The sequence below is a fragment of the Aythya marila genome, assembly GCF_965140915.1.
Source record: "Aythya marila genome assembly, chromosome: 4".
In the NCBI taxonomy this organism is placed as follows: domain Eukaryota; kingdom Metazoa; phylum Chordata; class Aves; order Anseriformes; family Anatidae; genus Aythya; species Aythya marila.
The window spans coordinates 49,081,775-49,108,085 of record NC_139045.1 but is presented as its reverse complement, the minus strand read 5'-3'; the positions used below and the strand labels follow the sequence as shown (position 1 = coordinate 49,108,085).

The following is a 26,311-nucleotide window of genomic DNA, read 5'->3' as shown; positions in this document are numbered from 1 at the left end:
TAGCTGCAAGGGTGTTTTTTGTCTTTGTGCTCCTCTGATGCATCAGATGCAGTTTCTTCAGGTTGTTTTTAAATCCTTTCATGAGTCAGTGCTACCTTTGCCATCAGATCTTTGAATTTCATTCATCTGTCAATACACGCACTGCATTTGGGCTTCTGGTAAAGCAACTTGTAATGGTTGTTTACTTTTTCCTGAAGCTTTTATTATTCTTATTATTTGTGCTCTAAGTGTTCTTTATATATTGTGAACATGCAACAAACTTAGCATTACGGAAACAGTTCCAGAAACAGAATTTTTTAAGGCACAAAGATGTATTAATGCTTTGTCTTAAGTGACACTATATAGCTTTAAATTTTTACGCCATCTGCAAAGCTATTGACTGTGTCAAGTTCCCTCTTTTATGGTTTAAAAATAAAATCAGAATTAAACTTCAGAATTAGAGCAGAATAGTTGAGTTGGACGGGACCTACGAAGACCATCCGGTCCAACTGCCTGACCAACTTCAGGGCTAACCCAAAGTTAAAGCTTAGCATTGAGGGCATTATCTAGGCATCTCTTGAACACTGACTGGCATGGGGCATCAGCCACCTTGCTAGAAAGCTTATTCCAGTGTTTGACCAGTGTTTCTTTGGTAAAGAAACGTTTCCTTCAGGCTGTCGCAGTGCTCCAGTCTGTCCAGCTCCATTTGCAAGGCCTCTCATCCCTCCAGGGAGCCAACAGCACCTCCCGGTTTAGTATCAGTGGTGAACTTGCTGAGGATGCATTCCACTCCTGCACCACATCATTGATAAAAACGTTGAATGGAGTGTTGAAAAGAATTGTCTTTCTTTTTGTGGAAATGATTAGAAGGCTCCATTCAGAGATATTAAAAGTGACACATTGCTTCATTCTAAGCAGTAAACCCAGAACACCAATTTATGTTAGACAACGTGCTTCCCTGAAATCCTTGTGTATTGCGAGGAATTACTGCTGGAAATCGAGATAGAAAATGAATTTTTCTAGATATAAAATGTATTTTCAGAGCATCAAATCTCAGGTTATTGGGGTGGAAGTGACATGCTTCTGTCTGATGAGAATTACTGCAGATGTGAGGGAGTAACCCAAATTGATGGTGGAAGTTTATACTCCCCTTAAGAAGAAAGTAGTTGTTTTGTGATGTACGTCTAAAGTTAAATTGAAGTTCATACTTTAAACCAGGATATTCTGTCAGCCAGTGTATTCAAGCCTCGTAGAGCATACGTATGTTGTTGACATAGTGGCAAGTCAAGGAAATTAGCAGTCTTTAAAGTCCAGCTGTTCTTTTGCTATTTCTGGCTGCTTTCCTTAGAAGAATTTCAGTTCTGGCAATATAATGAACAACATAACTGTTGTGTTAGGGTATTTTTTTCCTGTTAACTCCTCATTTTCTCTGTAGCCCCGAAGTGAAACAGTGTCAAGCATTTAGTTAAAAGCAAAACCTCATAAAAATGCTTTTTTTAGGGAATTATAGTGCTTTTCTTTGCAAATGTATTTTAACAATGAAATGTTTTTTTCCTGCTCTGCTGCCTGCTCAAAAGGACTTTTGTATTCCTCCTCTGGATGCTTGGCAAACCGCTGCTGTAAGCTTCTGCCAAAGCTTGCTGGGGCAGGCATATCCCAGCGGTAGGCAAGGCAGGCTGAGCAGAGCTGTTGGGAGAACCCACTGGTTTTTATAGCTCAGGAGTAATTAAATACAGCATCAGTAATGCACATGACACTGTTCAGTGGGTGATATTAATTGTGTTATTAACGTCTCTTCACAGCACGGTGGAGCCAAGTGCATGTTGTTCTCATGTTATAGCTAATGAAGTGGAACTCAGGCTGTTTGTTGATGGCTGCGTTATCATTCGGCAGGGAAGCAGATAAGCAGAAAGTGGGAATCTGTGACCTCTGTACTCTAAGCCCACTAGAGAGTGCTGTTTCCAGTTAAACACTACAGCCCTTATTTCTCAGTAATAGGATGTATCCTTGGGGCTTCTGGAGGGGAAGAGCAAGCCAGAACAATTGGGGCATTAAGATTAGGAGCTGTTTAGTACAGCTGAGCTGGCAGGAAGCAGTGGAGAAGCATCTCCCTTCTCCCAGTGCTGGTTACAAGGCGGGTTGTGAGGCAGCGTTGTGCTGAGACTTCCTTCTTCACTTCTTCAGTGTATCATCTTTTAACAACAAACATCATTTTCTGAAATTATCTTTTAGTAGTAATAGTGGTTGTGCTGAGTATTCCTTGGAAATGGTTATCTTACGAAGCATAAGTAGGAGTGTTATTTCTTCTCCCCAGAATGAATTTATAGAAGGGACTTCTAAACTTACTGTTACATTCTGTAATCAAAAAAGTGTGGCAAAATGCACTGTGCAATACAAATCAGTGAATGAGAACATTGCGAAAAACAAAAATGTTATATTTTAAATACAGTGATCTTAAAGGACAAAACATACAAACACAGCAACATCTAAATAGGAAGCTGGAAGCGTCATTTTCCTGGTTTTTCTGAGCTAGACTTTCAGAGCTGCTGAGTTTCAAAAGGCTTTTTTTTTCTGTTTTTGTTGTTGTTTCCCCCAAAACAAAGCCATTTGATGATATGAAATCAGATTCTGTCAGCAAACTTTACAACAAATATATATATATATATACACACATATATATGTGTGTGTGTGTGTATATGTGCATGTATTGTGCATGTGGATTAGACATGTGTTGCGATGTGTAACCCAGTTGTTTGTATCTTCATAATGAGTATTTAAATGAGTGCCAGAGGCCTTTATTAGCATCATGGAAAAAATGCAGGCTTTGTGCAAAATTAACTTTCATGTGAAAGAGGAAGCTTGGAAAATGTCCTTGAAGGAGGCTAGCAAACGTCTGTGTGCACGAAGCATGAAGTAGTATTGCAATTTTCTTACGGTATCTGATCTTGTTCTTTCTAATACCAGCGTCTTTTTCTTTAGTCACCTTTCCGCACCTTGCAGGTTCTGCTCCTTCATGGTCTAGTCTCATGGATAGCAGCAAGCAGTGGGATTACTATGCACGGCGAGAGAAGGACAGGGAGCGGGAAAGAGAGCGATCTCGAGATCGGGACCGCGACCGGGACCGAGACAGAGACCGAGAACGGACCAGAGACAGAGAGCGGGACCGAGATCACAGCCCGACTCCAAGCGTGTTCAACAGGTTAGTGCAACACCTTCAGCGTGCTGTAACTCTGCTCCTAACTGTATCCACGTTACATGGCGTATTTCAGCTTTAAAGGTTAGTGTCCAGCTGTATCCTCCGAAGAAATAGAGGGTGTGGCCTCCTTCCCTTCCCCCTTTTCAATTGGAAACTATAATTGATTTTCTAAACAGAAAACACAAGTGCCAAAACTTCAGTGTATGTCCAAACTGGTTATAGCGTTCTACAGATTAAAGGTGGGATTTAAACACTGTGTGTGAGTGACATAGTCAGCTCTCGTTGATTTCAGTTTCCGTAGAAGTGTTAAATGAACTTTCAGTTGCCATTTAAGTGCCAAGAGCAATATGGTACAGCATTGTACCTTAATTCATGGGTTTAGCTGTTAAGATGGGGAGTTTAGTCATTAGCACTAGCTGGATAATAACCTGTCCTACCATTTAAAAAATTTACTTTAAGGTTAAGGACCTTTTTTTGTTTGTTTTCAGGCTGATAATTACTGTCTTTCAGGCTTTCAATCCTAACTCCTTAAAAATAAAAATAAAAAATAAAAACTGCAACTGTTCTGTGGCTCATGTGCACAAGTACAAAGCATTTAATGTTGAACTTGCTGTGACTCCACAGATTCACGTTGCCTTGTTGGAGATAGACTTACCTATGTTTACTTTGCTCAGTATTTGGGGGTGAACGTCTTGACTGCTTTTCTCGGTGTTTTTTGTTAAGTTTCAATTTTGCAGAGAATATACGTAAGCTGTAGGGCTGCTTGTTTTTGCTAATGGCTTTATAGTGGGGAATTTGAACACCCGGCGTCGACATGACTTAGCTGAGAGCTGAGATTTTTATGCATGATGGTTAACTAAAGACCGGGCGCAGGAAAGCTGCTTTTCCATGTAGGCACACGCCGACATTACTGCAGTGCTGTCCTCTCCTGCGTGCGTGTGCTGTGTTACAGGGTCAGTTTTGGGGGAACTGACGACCAATCTAAACATCTGTTTCTCAGACAGCTTGATGGAAGGCCAGAAAGGAGCCTGGTCATTCAAGGGTGCTTGAAATGAACCTTAATAGCTTCCAGGCCTAGAGAAATCTCTGTGCTGCTGCCAGAGTTATCTGCAAAGGAGGGGGAAGAGCAGGCCTCAACTTTTTTATGTGACTAAATTATCCACCATCTGTAGCAAAGCTGTTGCCACATGGCCGTGTAAGAAAATGGGAGGCCCTTAACTCGCATAAGTTGGGTTGGGAATCACAGTGGAGGTGGGAGAGGTTTAAGAAAGGCAGAACATGCAGACACACTGCTTTTTGTTTTGTTTTTAAAAAAAAAAGGTTTATTTTCAATTTTGTGCGCTCTAAAAAGCTGCAAGGAAGGAAGAGAATGTGAACTATTCTAGAGACAGCACGGATGCGGTGCTTTTATTTAAATCCCCTTTGTTTAAACTTAAGCAATCCTGTTGTGAGATTTGGAGTAAGGATCGTCTTTAGCGTTTTCTTGCTCAGAAATGACTGCTTTATATGTTGTTAGCAGTTCTTTTCAAGATTAAAAAAAAAAAAGTGAATTGCTTAAAATTAAAAAAAAAAAAGAAAGATTTTGGTGATACTAACAGGGTAAAAGTAATGCGGTTTGAAAATGAGCCTGCAGTTTTCTGTTTCATTCCACCTTTGCCCTGCTGTCAGATGAAATTGTGCATTTTCACAATGTATCTCATTCTCTGTTCCCTTGAGAAAAGGCTGTGTTTTCTGCCAGTGATCCCTTCTGCAAAGAGTACGTCTTTTTTTTTCTGTTTTGATAGTTTCACATCAGTTAGTTACTCCTGAAAATGAAAAGTTCAGCATTTGATTGATAGCTTACTGTTTTATGGTAGTTCTTTAGTAATTTAAAATATATATTTCTGAGGTCATGAAAACCAATAACCCGGTGCAGCGGAGCAGACTAGGGTCTGTTTGGCTAGAAAAAAGCTTTATAGGAAAGGACTTGGTTTCCAGGTGGACCACAAACTGAGCAGGACTCAGCGCTCTGTGTGCAATAAACATCAAAATGCAGCGAGCTGCAATAGTTACGAGGTCTGTGAAATCTAAGAAACGATAGTGACATCTGTGCCGCTATCACAAAAGTGTAAGTGGAAGAACTTTTTAATGGGGGGGGGGGTGACAGAGCCCTGGCACAGGCAGCCCAGAGAGGCTGTGGAGTGTCCTCCTTGGAGATCTTCAGAAGCCGCCTGGACGTGGTGCTGGGCAGCCAGCTCTGGGTGGCCCTGCTGGAGCAGGGGTGGGACCAGGGGGCCTCCAGAGAGCCCTGCCAGCCTCAGCCGTGCTGTGATCTGTCACAAGTGTACTTTTGAGGATCAGCTTACTCTCAGATGTGTGGTTGGAAGTGCAGTTAGGATTTTATACTAATGTAGTCATTAATCAGTGCAGTCGTGTTACTTGGTCATAAGTCGTAACTTCGACTTCCTCAGCAATAGCTGTAGTTTCCTGAATTTGGTATGTGAATATTTTTAATGTCTCTTAGAAAATCTGGAGTTTGAGTTTTGTTTGATGCTTCTCTACACTGTTCTAAATCGCTAATTTGTAATTCTTGATTTTTGCTTCATGATAGAATCATACAAAATTTCATAGAAAGACCAGTGCTGTTGCTTCAGACATCTCTCCCCCTTCTCTGAGTTTTTATGCATCACTATAATGATCATTGATGTAATTCTTACCTGGGAAATGGCCACTAGGTCCAAATTATGGCCGATAAAATCATTTTGGTTTAAACCCTCACTGCTGCAGGGCATGAGAAATCTCTAGAGGGGAGCTGTTCTCCTTGCAGGATCTGTCTGACTTGTTCTGCAGAGCTTTAAAGGTTCTGCTGCTGTCAAGGACTCGTGAAGAGACTTCATCTAATGGTAAATGTTGGCAAAGAAACATGAAGAAAAGCAAGAAACACTTGGCTTTTGTCAGCTTAATAGTATCTAAATTGTTGCTCTAATTGCTACCTTGGAAAGCCTGGTTATGTTGTACCTTTCTTTAGGACTTGGTAAGGATCTTCCAAACCACTGTTACTGCAACTATTTATATATTACATGAAGTCTTAATTTTTATTGAAGTCTAGTTGTTAAATTATATTTGGGTACTGTATCTGAGTAGGAATTTCTTGGTAGAGAAAAGATGAAGCGAGCCTTTTCATGCAGTGCTAATGCAGAGCGCGAGTGGTTTTAGCTAACAACCATTACTACTCTTCTTTTATTTTTTAAATTTCACTGAATTTTTAGAACTGTCCTTTTTATCAAGACAAAGTATGAAAATAGATTCTGAATTAAAGGCTTGAAATTCTTGTATAGCCTGTAGTATTTAATTTTCTTACTAGCGTTGTGGCAAGGCAGCACTTAGAGTAATCCTAGAGAGGAGTGGAGGACGGCATTGGCATCGTAGAGAAATTAATGTAAAAAGCCACCCAAAACACACCATATTTTACTGTCCATTTCTTTGCACCTAGTGTTTCCTTTCTTGAAGCAGATATAAGGAAATAGATCAGTGGTACTAAAAATATAATTCAGTTTACTGAATTGGCTTGTAGTAGGCAAAAGGTGGGCTGATGAGTGCTGAGCATTGCACACACTAACCCGGGAACATTACTGAAGTTTACGTAGGATTGTACTTCATTCAGAAACAGGTTTAAGCTAACTTATTGATAACTCCAGTATAAATTTAATAGGACACTTGCATTCTTCTTGCCTTCCATTTTTATCAAACAATCCCTTTTCCAAATGATACCATATACCAGACTTCTATGGCTAAGGTAAAGAGCTTTAGTATACCTTTAACACACGTTAAAGAAGCAACTTTAAGATGTTTGTCATTTATTTCAAGAGCATGTGAGGATTTATTATTAAATGTATATGTATATATGCTGTTTAGTGTTACTGTCCTAAAAAGCCGATCTTCTTTTTACCAGTGATGAAGAACGATACAGATATAGAGACTACGCAGAAAGAGGCTATGACCGCCATAGAACAAGCAGAGAGAAAGATGACCGACACAGAGAGCGGAGACACAGAGAGAAAGAAGAGACTAGACACAAGTCATCTCGAAGGTTTGATTTTTAATAGGATACGAAAGACTTTTACCAGCTTAAAAAAATAAATTTTTAAAAGAACCCCAAACAAACTGGAGTTTTGTGGAAAGGCTGTAAACACTTAGATGTACTACTTGGAACAAGTCTGCCGTATAAAATGTGGACAGACAAGAAGCAGTGTTTGCCTTGGGTAACTGCATATTGATTGATGAGTGTAACAGTCTTAGCTAGTGAGCAGAAGTGAATTTGGGGAAAGAAGTATAAAGTGGTGGGTCAGAAAGAGGCAGAGTGAAGCTGATGTTCAGCAGCGTTAACACAAGAATTTAATGATTCTTACAAAGTAAAATAACCCTTATGCTCACTCTGCAGAAATGGTTCAACTTTTTCAGTTAGAAATAAAGGTTAATTCAGGGGAAGGGGATCAGTAAGAATGTTAAATCCTAAGGATGCCAGTAGTGATGTGACATTGCTAATAATACTGCTGTTAGAATACGGGTTACAAATGTGGAAAATTACTCAAAAATCCCAGTAAAAAATGGGGGATGTGTAGAGGTATGTACCATTACATGAAAAATTGCTTGATTCTGACATCCAACTACTGTATGGGACAGAACAGAAGCAGGTGCCTGTTTTCAAATAAGAATGCAAAGGCAGGTTTTCTGCACGGTGTAATTATATGGGGTCTGCAGTTTCATGCAATTGCTTAAGGTGTATTTTCCCTCTTTTTATTTAGTAACAGCAGACGCCGCCATGATAGTGAAGAAGGGGACAGCCACAGAAGGCACAAACACAAAAAATCCAAAAGAAGCAAAGAAGGAAAAGAAGCCAGCAGTGAACCTGCTCCTGAACAGGAAAACACTGAAGCTGCCCCTGTGGAATAGGCTTGTGTGATTTTTGCCTATTTGCATATATATTAGTGCCGGAAATAGATTACTATAAATCTTGTTATTTTTCTGGGTATTAAAATAATTTCCTCTTAATCTTGTTCTGTTAGTATGAAATCGAAGGTTACTTGGTTGGTTTTTTTGAAAATAAAAGAATAAATTTTTCATGTTAAGATTCCTGGACTGACTTTGTCTTTTAAGAAACGTCGAGAAAATATCTTGCATCTAGAGGCTTATGCTCTTTCAACGTATGTAGGGATTAAACTCTTTGTATTAAATTGTCTCCTTTTTCCATAAGCCAGTGGGAAGGTCATTCTTTTGCTGGCTTTAGAAGCAGTGTGCATTCACTTTGTTATACACCAACATCTGGAACAGTGTGAGTTTAACATAGCTTTTGGAGGTCATATTTGAAAAGGTCATCCTTTATACTGCAGGGACAGGCAGAAATTGCAGAGTCTTCAAGAACTTCATGCTGAATTATAATGAAAAAATTAGGGGAGGGGGAAAGGTGCTGACTGTTGTTAGTCCAGTGGAACACTGAGTTTGGTGATCACACACTTGGTAATTATGTCTGGTTTGTGTGGGTGCATAAGGAAGACTTAAGCTGGATAATCATCCCTGCTGCTTTTCAGTGGCTTAAGAGAAAGTTCAGTTTAGTCTTTGTTCTGGGGGACAGCTGTTACTAACGTGATAAAGGTGAACGAACATAGCCTCCTCACATTGCTAGCTTTTGAGAAAAAATAAGACTGAAACATAGATAATTTGCAGAGAAAGGCAAAGAACTATTTTAAGAAAAAAGTAGTAAGTCCATTATCACTTTCAGATTTCCTTTTTCTAGCACAGCGTTGTGAGATTGGCATGGCAGTCCTGCAGAAATGACACTGCCTCATCAGGGTGCTTGATGATATTAGTAGGGTGCAGTGTACTTAGTTAAAAACGATAATTCTGTATGAATTTATTCATTCTATATTCTATATAAAAATCCTTGATTTAATAGTATTAGTCAGAATCCAACAGGGAGACCAGTTTGTTTGGTTTTGAATGAAAATAATGTCTGTACAAGTACACAGTTACAGGTATTTTTAATAATTTTAGAAATGTAGTTCACAGTTTTACAGACTAACAAACAGTACTTGAAAGTCTTGAAAATACCAGCTTCATGCTGACCATGAGAAAGGTACACATAATCAAAGTGCTATTCGTGTGTTGGATAAAAATCTTCACCTGATTTTTGCAATTGGAAAAACTGCAAGGATTTTTTTCATAAATTATTCAAGGATTTCTTTTTATAAATCAAAATAAAGTGGGTGAGCAGGAGTTGCTGCTCCCTAAATTCCATGATTATTATAATGCATTAAATATATATATATATATTAAAAAAAAAAAAAAAAAAAAAAAAAAAAACAAAGCAAAACACAAAAAAGCTTGAGAACATGGGGAAGGAAAGAAGTCTGTAGCTTAAATCACTCTGAAGTGATTCTCTGATGTCTCCTTGCTTTGCCTAAACTCGACTTTTCTTGACATGCAGATTGAAATTTCCCAAACCTTTTCATTATAAACACGCATTTGACCCCCAAAAAGCAAACTGGCCAACATCTGTTTCTGTTGTTTCATTTTTTTCTTTGTTAAGTTTCTTCTTGTATTCTCCATGAAGACTCATTTTATAAAAAAGTGCCAGGCCAGGAAACAATTGTGAGAGTAATTTTTCCTTTCAGTTCTTTGAGCATCCTCGCCAAGCAGGCATGCATCATTCCTGATGTGTTCCTGCCATTGACAGCAAGGAGGATATCACCGCATCTGAAAAAGAAAAGGTAAATAGGAGAAAATTCATCAATGTGACTTCTTATCTGAAACACTGGCAAATAACAAAGCATGCCCTTAAGTTGTGAGGAAGGGGTAGAAGCGAACAGCACTATTCCTTCTCAGCTCACCACAGTTCACAAATAAGGGAACAGAATGGGTGAAAGTAGTTTAGTGTTCACGCTTTTCCCTCCTTTTCTTTGTAAGTATAATTAATTAAATATATTTCAAGGAAAATAGGTTATAATTTATTCAGCTGTGAATGAGCTATGTTCTAAACAAAGAATTTTTAAGACATCTTTATTGATAGGTTTCCTACATCATTCTGCATTTTACTGTCTTAAATTATATTGGTGTTTGCAGGGAAGTTAGGTTTGGATTTTTTATTATTATTATTTTTTAAGCTGGGGATATGGAGAAGATTGCCTGTGCTGACATTCTTTTCATGACCCCAGAAATAGTACTTACACCAGCAACTGCTAGACATCAAAAAATATCCTACAATGAAAGTAACTCTGTTAAAGTTCAGGGCACTTGTGTCCTATTTACAGAGCTTAATTCTGTACTGCATTGAGCTCGCTATAAATTTTTAATGCACTAATATGTAGCATGCTTGTCTTCCTAATTATCTGTGATTCCTTTTTCCCCACTTACTGTGTACAAGTAAGCTTTATTTTTTGTTTAAAAATAATCTAGATGACTTAATTGAATGCTGCTACTTAGCAGATAATTACCTAATTCTTCCATCGTTATATGCTGGTGTTCCCCCAACAATGGATTTGATAAAGAATGGTTTGTTCCCAGTGTGTTCTTCGTAGCCTCCTACGATGCTGAAGCCAAGACTTCCGGATGTGTTTCTTCGTAATATGATTTCTTTGCAGCTGTACAAATACCTGAAAGAAACCGGTCTAATTAAATGTCTTATGGTTAACTTTGGATTCAGATGAATCATTAATGATGCATCTGCTTCTTAATATGCTCGTAGAGTGTTTCAGAGATATAAAGTAACACCAAAGCTCCACAGTAGTAAACACCTACAGTTTCCTTTTCTTTTGTAATGCTGCTTTCCACAGCCAGTTACGCTAGAAGTAAAATTACTGGCTAATCTTGGTTTTAAAATATTTACATGAAGGTGACAAAGAGAAACACTTCAACTGAGACTGCATTTAGTATTTGTAAGCTGCAGTTCCAGAAACTATACTTCATTTGCCTCAGACAATCCAGTGACTTGTTTTATCTTCTGGATAAGAGCCTTGTATGTGCTGTGTTTAATCATGTCAAAAGTAGCCAGGCATCTAGGACTGTGGTGCATGTCAAATCTAAAACAAAAATTTCAAGGCCAATGCAATGCGTCAGAATTACAGAAATCACGGAGATCACACAAAGAAGAGTACCCCTGGAAGAAGGAATCCTGAGCTTTGCTTGTCAAGTGGCATGGTAAGTTGCAAATAGAAGATGAGAAAAGCCCGTGCATCTCAGTCTGTGCTTTGGAGTGCTGAGTCTGCTGTCGAGAAGATAGCTTGTCCTCACTCCAACAATTAACGGTATTTTATGGTAAGTAAGGTGAAATCTGCCTCTCCTGCCTTTTGTCTTTTACATTTATGATACTGTAAATTATGTTAATTCAAAGCTTATCTGAAACAACCAATATGGGAAAGTGAGAGTAGTATTGTAATTAGACTCCTACACTTTGCATATGGCTCTCAGTACTTTGAACATCTGTTTATTTTTTTTCCCCAACCAATCATAAAAAAATGTAATTTCATTAGTTACAGAGCAACAGAATTTTCTGTCTTTAATACTTAACCCACTCATTGTTATCAGTTTGCCCAGGAATGACTGAAAAACCTGAAAACCCTTTCACTATTCCAAATCTGAAGTGGCAGCCTGGCCTTCAGCAAGCAACTGCTCTGAGCTCCATTCAGAAACTCTTCAGGTTTCTGAGAAACAGCTGACCCTTCTCCTGGAGAAGGATTAATAACCTTATCTTAAAGACCAATGTGACTAGCATTTTTACATTTTGTCAAATAATGTTTTTGCTCTGTTTCAGAGCAGAATTTTATAGCAATGCTCGATTAGTCCCTTGGGACCTATAAATATTCACCTGCTGCCAGGATGGTAGGTATATAATATTTGCACAAGCACTCATTGGCTGCTAATGTAAGAAACAGGTGACGTTTGGTTCTGTCTTCAGCAGCCAGGCATTATTAGTTTACCATCTGTGGACTTTTTAAATGTGCAAAATCACTTAAGACCTCTGTGTTTGATGGTACTTACCAAGGTCATGACCAAGCAATGCCAGGATTCAGCCGGTAGTGCTATTACCTAGTGTTGGTTTTGCAGGGCAGGGTGCTCTGCTGCCCTGAATTATGTTCTTTGCCTTAAAGAGGACATTACCAAAACTGGGAGATGATAAACTAAATTCTGATGCCATAGGAAACAAATAGTCAAGCAGGTAAAGACATGAGAAGAAAACATCAAAGACGAAGCTTACATGCATCCTGTACAACATTCTGTAACTTCATTAGCTACATGGTCTCCATCAGTCTGGAAGGCATAAACGCATGCTTTCTATCAAAGAGTATGCTACATTTAACTAAAATAGGCATGGTTTACTAGCATTACCATAGTTTTATGGTGTACCTAATTTCCAAGCCAAAAAGTACTTTAATGTAATGGTTGAGTTTCAGTTGCCCATTGCCCTTGCACCGTAAGCTGAATCAGAAGAAACTGATGTTCTGATGTTACAGAACATAAAATTTTAATTTATTTTAGGATGAATGGGGTACATCTAGCTCCAGTATCTTGATTAACCTTGAAATTAATTGCCAGTACAACACTGAGTGTTCCTCTGATCATCTGGTGATGTTGCTACTTTGCAGCTCTGCAGGGACCTGCCAGAGCCAGGCCAGGAAATTACTCCTACTCACCTGAAATCAGACCTGAAACCACCTTATCAGCAATAGCTGTCATCAGCACAGCTGTTTTGTTCTGGGGATGGATCCCCATGTCCTGACCCTGATCCCAGTGCCTGACCGAGGGGGCTGGCTGTAGGCTGCATTGACAGCAAGGGCAGCAGAGACCAGGAAGCAGGAGGAAAGGGGCTTTCCCCAAGGGTTTACATCTTAGTCATCTTAAGTTCCTGATACCCAAATTGGTAATTAAATATTCTAAGTTTAACTCCCTGAGTCTGTTTTGCCCACAGCAGTAATTGGTGAGTGATTTCCCCAGCTTTATTTTGACTGAGTTCTTCCTCTCATTCCTCCTAAACAGCCAGGTCCAATCCATCACCTTGGGCATAGCTGGAGACTGACATGAGCTCATACATGAGCTGCTCATTAATGCTCTTGGAAATGTAAAAGGGATTCTGGGAGCCAGGCATGTGCAATGCCAAGCTACGTACCAGGCTGTTCTGCTTGCTGCAGTAGTTTGTATGCAAGCAGGGCTGCCTTGGCTGCCCAAGCAAAGAGCAGCCAGAAGAGAGGTATTTCATTTGGCTCTTTACAGCTGTGTAGTAATCAAGACAAGCTCAAAAGTGCCACAGAGAGAAAATGAAACAGTACTTGCGTCATCCAAAGATGCTTAGTGTGCTTGAGTAGATTATTTTTCTGTGGTAATGAACCTCCCCAGCCTGTGTGTTTTGACCCAGATAACTGCCATAACCCACTAGGCTGCGAGTGGTCCAAAGCAAACCATCTTCTGTCTTGGAACAGAGCAGCTTGCGGCCCTCTGCCACTATCTGTACGTATTCCAGCAGTCAGAAAGCCGAGGACGAGGAGTAATTTATGTGTGAACTTGTCACAGATTCAAGCCTTGAGGATAAGCAGTGTCTAGACACAGGGTCCGATCCGAAGGAATACTACAACCGAGCAGCAATTACTGTTGCACAAGAAGTTTGAAATTGCCTATTTACAAGCAGTTAAATGCACAGTTCCTTCCTTCCCCTCGTGAAGGGTAAGTAACCTCACACTATGGGAGTCAAAGCCAATGTGACTTCAGCAATAACAGGCTTCAAACCCGTGACACTTCCCCCCTGCCCTGTTACAGTATCTGGCAGAGGACGGGAGAGACGTGTGAGAATTAGTACCGTCAGAGCCGGGAGGGAGTTAATTTGGGGGAGTTTCCCTCCTAGTCCACGTTTTAGATCCAGTTCTACCCCTGGTCTGCAGAACGACTCTGGCCTACCCCTGTCTTTCTCATCTCACTTCGCAGATGAACAAAAGCACTCATGTGAAGCACTAATGTTTGTAAATGTTATGACAGGATGATCTATAAAGTATTTTTAAGTGCTAGCTGGGGGAAGGAAACATGAGGAGAGAAAAAGGAGAGCGGGAAAACAAGCTAGAGTAGGAGAAACATCACAGGGCTGGGGAAATGCTTTTCACCAGCTGCTACGCATTATTTTCTTTGTGCATGCTTAACAACATTTCCCTCCAACAATAAACGAGACCTGTCTTCCTCAACAACAAACAATTAAATTAGCTACCCTGAAATAAGGCTCCAGGCTGGAATGCTTAAGTTTCTGCATCACTGTTTCCTACCGCCTCCCAGCCCACAGCCCCCCTGCGCCTGTGCAGTCCAAGTTTTGACAGATGTCAGATGCACATGTGCGTCTATTTTATAACCACCCTGCACTGGAGTGTACTACAGAAAGAACAGAGGAGTTGTTTATGTACTATCAAACCATAGAAAACTAACCAGGGCCAATTTTGAGATCACCGAAACTCAAGTGAGTTCCACAAACGTGAAATTGTGCAAGACAGCATTTCCAAGGCTTTGAGCTTTGGTGCGAGGAGTCAGATAACCTGTCTAGATGATTCTGCTACTACCGACTTGATTCAGAAATATAGGTCCCTAAAACTCTGTGCCTCTCATCTACGTCCATCTCTGTAATACATGTGCAACTCCTGTACTAGTACAAAAGTAGCCTGTTTCCCAGAAATAGGCATTGACAGTATGCCAGCCTCCAAAGTAAGGAAGCTACCTTCCTCTAATCACATAGAAAAGAAGCTAACATCAACAGGAGCCACTTCATCAGTTGTGGACGGGGATCTGGAGGTATCCTGTAGGGTTTCGCTTATCTCAGACAGCACATCTTATAGGCCTGTGCTTCACTGGATTTTCATCAAAACTGTTTTTTTGAACACGGAAGAAATCTTGCCTTTTCTATTTGTTCAGTTTTTCTTATGTAGGCATGCCCCATCCATCTTCACAAGTACCTTGCATGACCCTATGTAGCGATAGCCTTTCCTACAGCCTATCTGTATTGATTGCTCTTAGACTCAGGCACCTAGGAGCAGTCCCTCTGGAATTTGGGATGGTTTTACTGTCATCATGGTGGTTTTAATTAAGATAGGTGAATCATCAGCCCTCCCGCCCCACGGCTGCACACAAGGCAACCTTAACTGAAGCACCTTAACCTTTACCAAGACAGACCTGTCTGAAGTGCATGTGGACAGAGAATCACTTTCTGTAGCAGCATGGAAAAAAACCTGTGAGACTTCTGGAAATACCTTGAGATCTATCAGGCTGTGATCCTTGCCAAAAGCAAACTGAAGGACTGATAGGGAAAGGTTAAATGCTCAGACTGGGGGGAAATGAGTTAATATGACACACGTTCTAGTGAGGGAACTTGCTGAAGGACTTCCAGATGTCTGGTGTGGGCCCTGGAGGATCAGTACAACAGTATGAGGGTAAGAGCATTCACGCTGAGGAAGAACGAAGGCTCCGATTGTACCTAATGAGCAAATCCAAATCTGATCCTCGTGCTCTGTGTGAATCAACTAGCCACTACCAAGGATGAAGCACACCTTTGTCACTGTCACATCTGATCAGTTCTGGTCCCTCAGTCTGGCAGTCGGACCCGCATGCTGGCCCGGCATACTAATCCCCTGCTTGGGTCTGGCAGAGAAGGGCCACACTGTGCCTGGCATCGCAGCTGGGGATACGATTACAATCAGCTTCCTGTTCTCAGACTTGCTGACATTGGGGCTAATTTTCCTTCAGACTGAATAGGTGGGAATGGCTTCACACATGCAGACGTGGAAGAGAGGATATGGCAAGCTTAGATACTGCTTTTCCTCTCACACTTCAAAGCTGTGCTGAGGGATGAGAAAATTGGGTGCGAGTCTGCAGCATTGTGGAGTTGTGTCATACATCTCAGTCACCTCACTGAGGAAATACGTCCTTTGGGTGGCTCTGGGTAGGAGATGAAGACCAGGCAGCTCAGGTTGTCTATACAGCAGAGCGAAGTAGTTGTGGTTACACAAGGCACAGGCAGGGTCCAAGTGCTTGTGCCCATCTAGCAATGGATGGTGACTGAAGGCAAGATCAGCACTGCAGAGTTCAGCATCCACGAGGCCTAGCCTGCTCGCTTCCTCTCTGCTGGGAACAATACCCCTGCCTTCGTGTTGGCACACCCAGGAGTGCAAAAGCAGTAAGCAGGAATGGGGATCTCACTAGGCCTGCCTTTCTGAAGGGGCACTAGCTGGGAGTTCACCATTGCCTGGGGTTGCAAGCTATAGACCATCAGTTTATTGCTTTTTCACAGGAATAAAAACATAGGCCTCTCCACTGGAGGAGGAACCTCTCATCTGTGGTGGTCAGACACACAGACATCCTGCTCCTGCAGCACTTAAACACATGTTACAGTTAGCTCCAGGCCAGGCCCCAAAACACATCTGTGTGAGGCACATTTGGCTGTCACAGCAGACCTTGCTGCAAGGTGAAGAAGCTCAAAATGGCTCAGGCCAGAAGGAGGAAGAGCATCTAACCTGCTGTGTGAGTGCAGGGAACGAAGACGTCCTGAATCTGTGCCTGTAAGCAAAAGCCCACCTATTTTGCAGACTATTTTCTTCATAGAAGAAAAAGAGACTTTCTGAGACAATACTGGCTTTAGGATGAAAGGGTGAAAATAGCTAGTAGGCTAAATTTTTCTTTCCTTGAGGCTGGGGAAGGCAGTTCCCCACCGGAGTGATGCTAGCCTTGTGTATCCACAGACTCAGAGCACATCCTCAGTTAACGCTTCACGAAATGTCGCCAAAGCTGCAGGTATCTGCTGCATGCACAAAGCGGGAAAGAAGTTCACCACATGTGATGTGGCTTTCATTATCCCTACTGAAACAACAACACAGCTGCTTCCTGGATGTGACAAATGTACTCCTTTCGGTCGGGGGTGGGGTGAAGAGAGGTGATTTGGAGATACTGGCCAACTGCACGCACTCTGTAACTTCTGGGTAAAATCAAGCAACTGAGCAGCATTTGGTGAAGGAGAATTCATGGCTGTGCAGCTAGGGAGCAGCAGGGGCAGCTCTGCCTTCTGCAAGGTGGTCGAGCCAAGGCCTCGGTTTAACAAGATCCTGTATCCATATAAGCTTTTCCTTTCACTCCCTATGTGCCAGATAAATTTTCAGGACTGGAACAATTCAGGATACTTCCCTCCCTTGCAAGAGGATCTGCGCGTCTATTTTTCCATGTACACATACCCACTTACAAAAGGGAGGTATTTAGAGGAAAGACTGTGACAGAGCCTGGATTTAATTAAGACGTCAGTGCAATGAATCAAGCCAAAAGGGAGAAGGACTGCCAGAAAACATAAATCTTTCCTCCCACTCCCCTTCAGGGGGAGGACAGGATTTCTGGACTCACCGGGGCAGCCCCAGCCACATCACCCAGGAAGGCGACCACTCGCTGCTCTCGGCGGCCTCGGGGGGTGGATGGCGGCTGCTCTCCTCCTGGCCATCACACGCCCTCATCTCCAGGGCTTTGAGCACCACCGAGGAGCTGGTGTTTTTCAGCAGGGCGACGGCATCTGTCCGGCTGACCCCCGTCAGGTCGATCCCATTCACGTTCAGGAGGATGTCACCTTTGATGAAAAGGGTGATTGAAAACACTCTGGAAAAGTTTCTAAGACACATCCCCAGCAATAGCACGCAAAATCCAGAGCCGAGAGCTTGCTGCCTGATGAGTCTGCTGATGGCACAGTCTAATCCACTAACTGTAGGCGCTGTGACTGCCTTTGCAGGGGGATACCCCACACCAAAGCCAGGGTGCTCTTGCTTCACCCCATCTGCGTCTTCCTCAGGCCATGGGCTGTGCCCTCTAGCTGGCCCAGCATCGCTAAGTGAACATTAACCTCTCCTCATGGCCTGCCGAGGCAGGCAACAGTCTAAAGGCTGCTCAAAACCCTGGAGGCTGATGGTGCTGTTATAACATCACGTATTCATTTGTTTCTAATTTTATCAAATTAACCAGGCTGAATTTTCCATGCTGGGTGTCTGCCTCATGATGAATATATGTATTTTTTTGGAAAATGCAACCCACTGAGAGGTAGTTATTTCTCAGCAGGAGGAGAGGGGAAAAGCTGCTGGTTTGCTCCTGTTGCCATGTCATATGTGTTTGGATTAGAAACTGTAGCTCCTGCAAGGGGGATATCCATATGCATGCTGCTGCAGGCTCCAGGGGCAGGGCCAAACTTTTTCTGCCCCAGTTTCAACTGCCTCTGTGCTTTGAGGAGCAGGGTAAAAAGCCCTTTCGTGCACTCAGGAAGTTGCTCCAGCTTCTGGACAGTGATTTGGGTGAAGCTGAGCACAGGCTCCTGGAGACATAGCTTCCGAGAACAGCAAGATCTTTCACCATTCCCCTGCTCTCTACCAGTTCCTGCAAAATATGCTGATAAAATGTGCTCCTCATCTTACTTCAATGGCTTATTCACGTGGAGGAGGAGAAGCTATCAATGTCTCCACACAGTGTTACATCAAGAGCCAAATGAAGGCATGAAGACAATGTTTCTAGACATGATATTGAGACACAATGGATTAACATTGCTTCATGTGTGATGGGAATTCTGCTCCTCCTTTATCCCTCTTAAAACCCATAAATGATATGGCAACAAGCTCAAAAATTGACATAAAACAAAACAAAAACCAAAACCACAACACTATGAATGTTGCATAACAAAGATTTCAGTAGTTAGGAGATGGTGGTGCAAGCCCATTTTCCTGTGAAAAATGATTTTGTTTCCTACCACAATATGTTTATATTCCCCTTCACAGAGATGGTTACTGCTGTGTATAGTACCTTTCCTAGTAGCTAACTTGAGACCCTCTAATCTGTCACCTACTAACAGAAATCTCTGGGACAGCCAAAGGCATCTGGGTGCGATGCTTTTGTACTACCCCCCCCTGTTTTTCAAAGGAAGCCTTTGAATTAAAGCATGCTTTCAAACTCAGAGCATTTTTACCTGTTTTTATCCTGCTGTCTCTGCTGATAACTCCTCCGGGTTCAACGCTTATCACATAGATAGGCAGATCCCATTCCCGGTTGGTTGCTCCGCCTGCTACTGTCATTCCCAGAGACTCTGTGTGATCTTTCCGGACAGCCACCACCTTCTCATGGCAGGTGACAGCATGAAGGGTGTTCTGTGATGGGGAAAACAAAACACACGCAATGGGCATGGAGACCTCCCTGACAGCTTAGGCATTTTCTACTGAAGCAAATATTCATCAGGAAGTATCGAAGGAACACCAAAGCCCTTTACAAGTGTCTGCCACATCTTTCTGGGTGGCTGGCATAGCTCTCCCAAGGCTTAGGCTCTGTGGAGTCAGAGATGCAGCCAAAATAACCCATACTTTAGAGTCAGACACAGCTTCTACTGAACTCAGAAGCAGATTAGCAATGAGGCTAAGAGAAGTATGAGCAGGTCTTTGAAATGTAAATTAAGAACACGATTTTCCAAAAGGAAAAAAAAAAAAAAAAAAAGAAAAAAAGTGATTGATATGATCACCAGTATTGATATAATCACCAGTATCATAAACTATCAGTTTATGATCTGTATCTTACTGCTTGCAATCTGAACATCATCTGTATAGTTATGAGAAATGGTACACCTGGGTTAAAGGAATAAACCTGTTAGGACAGATGAGAAGACACAGACTTCATCTACTCTTCCATATTTCTGTTTCTGTATAAGATATTGGCTAGAACATGGTAGAAGAATATGTATTTCAGTGAGAAAGATCTATAGAGAGTGGAGACCCACAGCTTCCAGGGTGCTCTTCCTAGTTCTCATGTTTGAGAGGTCACTCCGTGAGAGCCACCTCTGCTGTCTGAGGGCAGTCATCCTCTTGCTCCTGTCTCCAGATAGAGAGTGGTGGGTGTTACACATGCATCACTGGCCACACAAGCTAGTCTCTGAGCAAGGGTGAAACAAACTCACGGGTAACCTTGGGATGCACGGGGCACACAGCTTCAACACAGCCTGTGGACTGGATGGTACCTTTACAACCCATCCATTTCTAGCAGGAGAGCTTGAGAGACAAGGGTGCTTCTCCAGAATGTAAATGTTAATTGCTTTGGCTTGCTTAGGCATGTCATAAGCTGTGCTCCAGGCACCAGCTCCTGAAGATCCTAGTCCCTCCTGCAGAAACCCTCTTGGAGCTGGAATAGACATGCTGCTAAATACATCTCAAATGTAGCCCCCTGCCCCCTTCTCATTCACAAGCGTGACCTCACATTTACAGTATGCAAAAAGAATCTATAAATCTCATTTAAAGCCACATTAAACTCTCCTAAGCAATCTGAGATCTCACAAAGACATTCTATCTCAGTTCCTGGGCCAGCAGTGCAGAAAGAGGAGCAAGAAAGCCCATGGCTTCTCCCACTGTGACTATGAGGAAGGAAGAGAGCAGCAAGAGGCTTTTATGGGAATAGGAAGGAAGAAAAGAAGAGTGTCAGTGGGAATTATGCGGTGTGGGGACAGATAACATGGAGGGCTTCTCTATACGTAGTACCAGTACAGCTTAATTTTCAGGGAAGCCACAGAGCTTCAGGAACAAAAAGGCAAAGAATTACATGAAAAAAAGATCTTCTCTTAGTCAGTGGGACAACAAGCAAACTGATATAGTTGTCTGGACATACCACCTGCAGAGCACTGGCACTGTGTCAGAGTAATCGGGTTTATGGCTTGCAACCGAACCTCAACGTTTCTGAAGGCTTTAAAACATTCTCTTTTAGAAGACTTAAGTGTCCTACTTCAGGTCATTTTAATCCTTCAGGAGATCACATTAATCTTCAAAGCTTACAGGTTTTAAACTTGGTAGCTCTAACTTTGTGCAAACTAAACATAATGTCTCATCTCTGTTTGTGCAAAATGCTGTCCTTTTTCCTCTGGAAAAAGAATGCCTTTCTACCAAGAAGCAGGCACTTTCTGCATCATGTGGGATAGGGGCACTACTAATTTTCACAAATATGTGGGTATGAAATTTTGTAAGAAAACATGAAGTTACAAGTAAGCTTGCAACCCTGAGCACTCAGAGCAATCCTGTTACTTATGCTATGTCCACCATGTCTCTGACTCCCAAAACACTGGCTGATAAATCAGTTAAGGCTTTGTTTTTGAGGACTCAGTGCAGAGACGAGCAGCTTTCAAAGTGGTGCTAACAAATTTTCCTGTTATATTTCAGTGAACAATTATATAAGTACATGTAGTTGTCTGCTGAAACATGCAAGATCAGTTTTCCTTTGAAGCCACTCTTCTGCATGTCATTTTTTACGTGACTGCAGATAGAAAGGAGTTAGGGCAACTTGGCCAAGACGAAGGCCGTGATGAAAGCAAAGTAAAACCTTTTCCAGTAAACACACGTAGAGCTTTCCTGGAGGTACTGCTGATAATGAGTAAGCCAGTTAAAAGGCAGTGTTTATCAGTGACTGCATTTCAGTGCATTCTCCTCCAAACAATTGTCCTTCTCTGTCATTCTGACATGAACTCAGAGGTTAGAAGAAAAACATAACAGTTCATCTTCTCCTTTTTACATTTTCTCTTTTGGGGGGGTATGTTTACTGTAAAATAAATATTTATGGCAGATTATCACAACATCAAAGCCACGATGTGTGCCTTGCAGGCAAAGGATGTGGCTGTGTCTGTTTGGAAGATGCATTTCACCTGAGGGCTAACCTGCTTGGATGGTCACAGAACATTGCTCAAGCAACAGGGCAATGGACTCGTTTAAATGCTTGGCAATTTGTCAAAAAGGAGCAAGAAAACAGCTCCAATTAAAAATAAGTGTTATTTAATTAATGGCAAAACTCCCGCTGACTTCAAAGAAATCAAATCTGGCTGGTTTCTACATTACAGCCCTGCTCAACAGCCTCTGCTACACACGCTAGTGTTTCTGATATCTTCTCTTTCTCGAATCCAGGCAGCAGCCAGAACAGTTTGGGCTGGACATCTCGTATTCCTGCACACCACAAAACGGCTTAACGAGACCCCGTATGGGAGCAGTCTCCCAGCACGCCATACAGCCCCCATCACTGCCACCACAGGAGGATGTCATTACAAACTGTCCTCCTCTCTCTGCTCTTGGTTGCGTGGCCCATTGCCATTGGCATTGGCCTGAAAGAGAGCCGACTTCTCGATCCTTCCAGATGGAGGCAGGTTGTGGGGAGGGCAATGGCTTGGCCAAAAGCGATTCCTGAGCCATCGTCTGAACAAAGCGGCTGCTGGAAGGTTATTCTTGGCACCGAAGGCAGTGATGGCTTGTGAGCAGCTTGCAGCCCATGTTTATTCATGTGAGGGCTCAAAGAGAGGATTCCTGGCCTGCTAATATCACCTCCTAAGGTAGGGCCAGGGGCGGGGGGAAACACAATTAAAATTAATCAGAATCCAAGTCACTCAGCAATCTGTCTATCAACCACACATAATAAAGCAATCCTACTGATGGCAGCAGATTCACCAAACCACACACACACATAGCAAACTCCCCTGATGGTGAAATACAACCAGTGAGCACTGCCCTGAGTTTGAGCAAGAGCACGTGCTGTGTTAGAACACTGTGCAGACCCTAGGCCTGCAAGCATTATTCCTGCTCTAATGCCTATTAAAAAAAAAATATATATATATATATGTATGTATGCATATATATATATATATATGTGTGTATATATATATATATATGTATAACATTTTAAGTCTGCCAAAGCTTGGACTTTAAAAACCTTGAATTGCAAATGATGTTCAGTTAAACCTTCAGCAAAAAAATAAAAGCTGGAGATATTCAAACTGACATGCTTGTACCCTATAAAAGGGCAAATGACACTCCAGTAGTGATTGCATCAGCCCAAAATCCTACAGGGCCCGAAGCTACTCATGACCACTGGCTGTACTGATCTACTGATCTATTGCCAGTGCATCTTCTCTGATATAAGCTCTCCACTGCCCACACACCAAGCTAAAGTGAGATGGTAACAGCTCAGAGTTTTCTCTTCTGTCTCTGACCTTCCCTGGAAAGTGCCCAAATTGTGGCACTGGGCAGAAACCCACAGCAGGTTGCCTACTTACTTGCTTATGGAGCGTGTATGTCTTGTGGCAAACTGGAAATCCCCCTAAAAGCCACAACCTTTTCTTCAAAAGATGATTCATTAGCCTCAGGGGGATAGTTGCAAGTCAACAGTAGCCTTTCAATCTCACAGATCCCCCAAATAACATTGAATTTACCAATTTTCATCTAATACCTCTTGGTACAGGAAGAGAAAATGGGGATCTGGGGCAATGTATGGAAAACAAGCCATGTTGCCAAATAATCACACGTGGTATCAATTAATCAGATCTCTGTGGTGGAGCTAGCAGGTGCTCCAAGCATCACTAGAAATCATATAGCAGCATCATGAGCTAATTGCTGTCCTACACATATCTCCCTAAGGAAATCATTACTTCATTAGGAAGTAATGTTTTGCAGATGCTTGATTAGTTGGGCACTATTTGCTACCGGCTAGTAGCTACCCAGCACCAGCTCTGCTCCATGGTTTAACCCCTGTTGATCCTTAGCAAGGGCTGGGGTTGTTTTTCCATGAAGTCTCAAAACTAACAACAAAGATACACTGATATGTATATATATGCTAGACATAAAAAACATTGAATAAGTATAGTTTAATCAAACAAACAAACAAACCAGAGAGAAAGCAAAAGGAAACCTGCAGAGAATGGGTATCTTTAAGCTTTTATGAAATGCAGAGTGAGGTTTTCCTCCTGGCTGACAGCTACACGCCCAGTCTGACAGCTGGTTCAGTCCAAAGGTCTCTTTAAGGACACTTCTTGCTGCCCATGAGGCAGGAGGGATTTAATCCAGCCCTGGCTTTCTTCCTTGCTCATGCCCCCTTGGTGTGGACCAGCTCATGAGGGTTTTGTGTTATGGTGACACTCAGAGTGATTAATGTAAATTAACCAGGCATATGACTTAAATTTAGTGCAATAAAGAAATTCAGCTCCTGAATGAATATTCTTACATACAGTAAAAAAATATGGTTAATCTGCTGTGATTACCCATGGTGTTAAATAAAAGCCACTTTCATTCATCACAAGCACCTCCATGCAACAGCTTAACCTGGTTGAATTGGCAGTAGTCCTACTTAAAATTATGACTCTAGTAGATTCAGATTCATTTCTCTCAATGCAGACAAGTTTTTAAAACATGGAAGGGAGCTCCTAAATCCCCTCTGTCCCAGGCCCACACTCTTCTGTCCCTGTTCTCCTCAGCCCAAGGGCAAGACCTGGATCCCCAGGTGCTCGCAGGGGAGGCCACTCTGGCTATTTCTGCTGTAAAGATGCTGTCCCATGGGGCCACACAGCAGTGGCACAGTCAAACACAAGCCTCTCAAACCAACATGTTTGGTGGCCAAACCCATCAGACACTTGCTATGCTTGCCGTGGCCAGTGAGGACCTCCCAGCTGCAGCTTTCGAGCTGGGTCAGAGCATGGGTATCCAGAAATGAGCAGACCAATTATAACTGTAAATTTCAAGAAGCTTAAAGGAGTCTCTCAGATCGATCTATGAAAACTTCTGCCTGCAGACTTTGCTCCAGATAGAGGAGCCTCAGACAAGCCTGTTGTTTTCATTGGAGCACATCTCCCTGCGCTGACAAGATCCAGAAACACCACCGCAGGTCTCCAAAACCCCAACCACCCACCAGGTCCCCCTTTCCCATGGACAGAAGGATGGATGTGCTCTCACCTTGCAGGGGTTGTTCCTCTCGGCGGGACAGGGCTGGGGGCTGCTGCCGTAACCCCAGCCTGTTTCCTGCAGGATGTCCGGGGGCTGCTGCCGGGTCTGCCGTGACACCACAAAGTGAACCTGCTTCTCGCTGGCCTGCAGGAGGAGGTACAGGGTGAGTCCCAATCCCACTGTTTTGCCACAATAATCCCGGGTAAATCAACCAGGGACAGTTCACAAAACACAGATCCCATTTAAGCGTGGATGGGATTTCCCTCTCGCGTGGTCACGGTGACATAAAGCAGTAGCATCGGTTCAGGTTAATAAAATCCATAAAAATTTACTGCCAGCTACTTAAAACTTGAAAATCTGGTGTTAACCCTGAAAATTCCTGTCTGCCCCAGATCTGGCTGCAGCTAGTGATCCCACCCATGGTGGTGGGGTCGCTGAGCAGTCCTTGTGCCCACCTGTGTGCACCAGCACAGAGCAGCAACCTGCCTGCCTGCCACAGGAGAGAAGCAGACACCTGGAGCTGCTGCTCCCTATATTTAGTGCTATAATGAGGGATGTGCTTCAGCTTTGGCTGGTGAAAGTGGGGAATAAATGATGCAGCTGAGCCCACCTGCCTGCAAGAAGTGTGACAGATGTAAGGCAGCTTAAAGAAAGGGATGTGGCACCATTTGGAGAAGTAAAATCCCCCTGTGCCAAAGCACAGAGAGAAAGAGTGAGCAGACACAAACGAGCCTGCAGAGTAATGGAATTTGGGGTGGGACAGTCGCCAAAACTCTCACTTTAGGAACAGCAATTGAAAAAAAAAAAAAACCAAACCTGAAATAAGCTCAAAATACTTCCGCGCAACAGAGTCACAGTACTCACACATCTAGGAGATGCTGCAAGGCCTCCAATAAGTTATCTTTGCTCATTGCTTTCAGGTGCTCTGTGTGTGCCTTATATTGACCTTATTAGTTCTGTGTACAGGTGATTTTTTTTCTGCTATTGAACCAGTACTAGGGAGGCCACCCGTGTCACCAGAAGCAGATGGCTTAACTCTCCCCTCAGAGAGGTGCATATCAATCTGTTCAAGACAACGGTGGTGCAGTAACTGAGCGGAGAGGGAGGGGAATTCAGTGAGGTAAATCACGTATCTGTCATAAAGGCAAACCAACGGACTGAGCTGAAGGCCTCGAAGCTGTAGGAACATACTCAGAAGATAAAAAATTCATCCTCTAATCTTCTTCTATCCAGGCTAGAGACCACAGTGATGTGGCAGGTAGGAAGGACTCTTAAAAGCTGGTCTCCAAAGGGACTCCTGTCTGCTTACTTGCAGTTCATTTCCAAGGAAAAGCTCAGTATCTAACGTGGAGACCCCTGCAAGCATCTTCAGAGCCCCCGGGACATCAGACCTCCAGAGATGCTT

The 26,311-nt window shown here is 42.5% G+C and overlaps 2 protein-coding genes across 7 annotated transcripts in view; one reads left to right on the top strand and one right to left on the bottom strand.

Moving 5' to 3' along the window:
- FIP1L1 (factor interacting with PAPOLA and CPSF1) overlaps nucleotides 1-8,283 on the top strand; it is a 44,354-nt gene extending 36,071 nt beyond the window's left edge. For 4 of the 5 annotated variants that reach the window (XM_082758523.1, XM_082758524.1, XM_082758522.1 and 1 more), the window contains 3 exons: nucleotides 2,959-3,178; nucleotides 7,107-7,244; nucleotides 7,960-8,283. In XM_082758523.1, coding sequence (XP_082614649.1) covers nucleotides 2,959-3,178; nucleotides 7,107-7,244; nucleotides 7,960-8,107 — 506 coding nt within the window. In that variant the 3' untranslated portion in view covers nucleotides 8,108-8,283. The remainder of the gene's footprint in view (nucleotides 1-2,958; nucleotides 3,179-7,106; nucleotides 7,245-7,959) is intronic. The other variant, XM_082758520.1, reaches the window with a different exon arrangement.
- A 1,142-nt stretch (nucleotides 8,284-9,425) lies between these two features.
- Nucleotides 9,426-26,311, bottom strand: part of LNX1 (ligand of numb-protein X 1) — a gene marked incomplete at its 5' end in the record, with an annotated part of 62,646 nt that continues 45,760 nt past the window's right edge. For both annotated transcript variants that reach the window (XM_082760191.1, XM_082760192.1), the window contains 5 exons: nucleotides 9,426-9,907; nucleotides 10,645-10,803; nucleotides 17,558-17,774; nucleotides 19,152-19,329; nucleotides 24,916-25,050. In XM_082760191.1, the coding sequence (XP_082616317.1) occupies nucleotides 9,772-9,907; nucleotides 10,645-10,803; nucleotides 17,558-17,774; nucleotides 19,152-19,329; nucleotides 24,916-25,050 (825 nt within the window). In that variant the 3' untranslated portion in view covers nucleotides 9,426-9,771. The remainder of the gene's footprint in view (nucleotides 9,908-10,644; nucleotides 10,804-17,557; nucleotides 17,775-19,151; nucleotides 19,330-24,915; nucleotides 25,051-26,311) is intronic.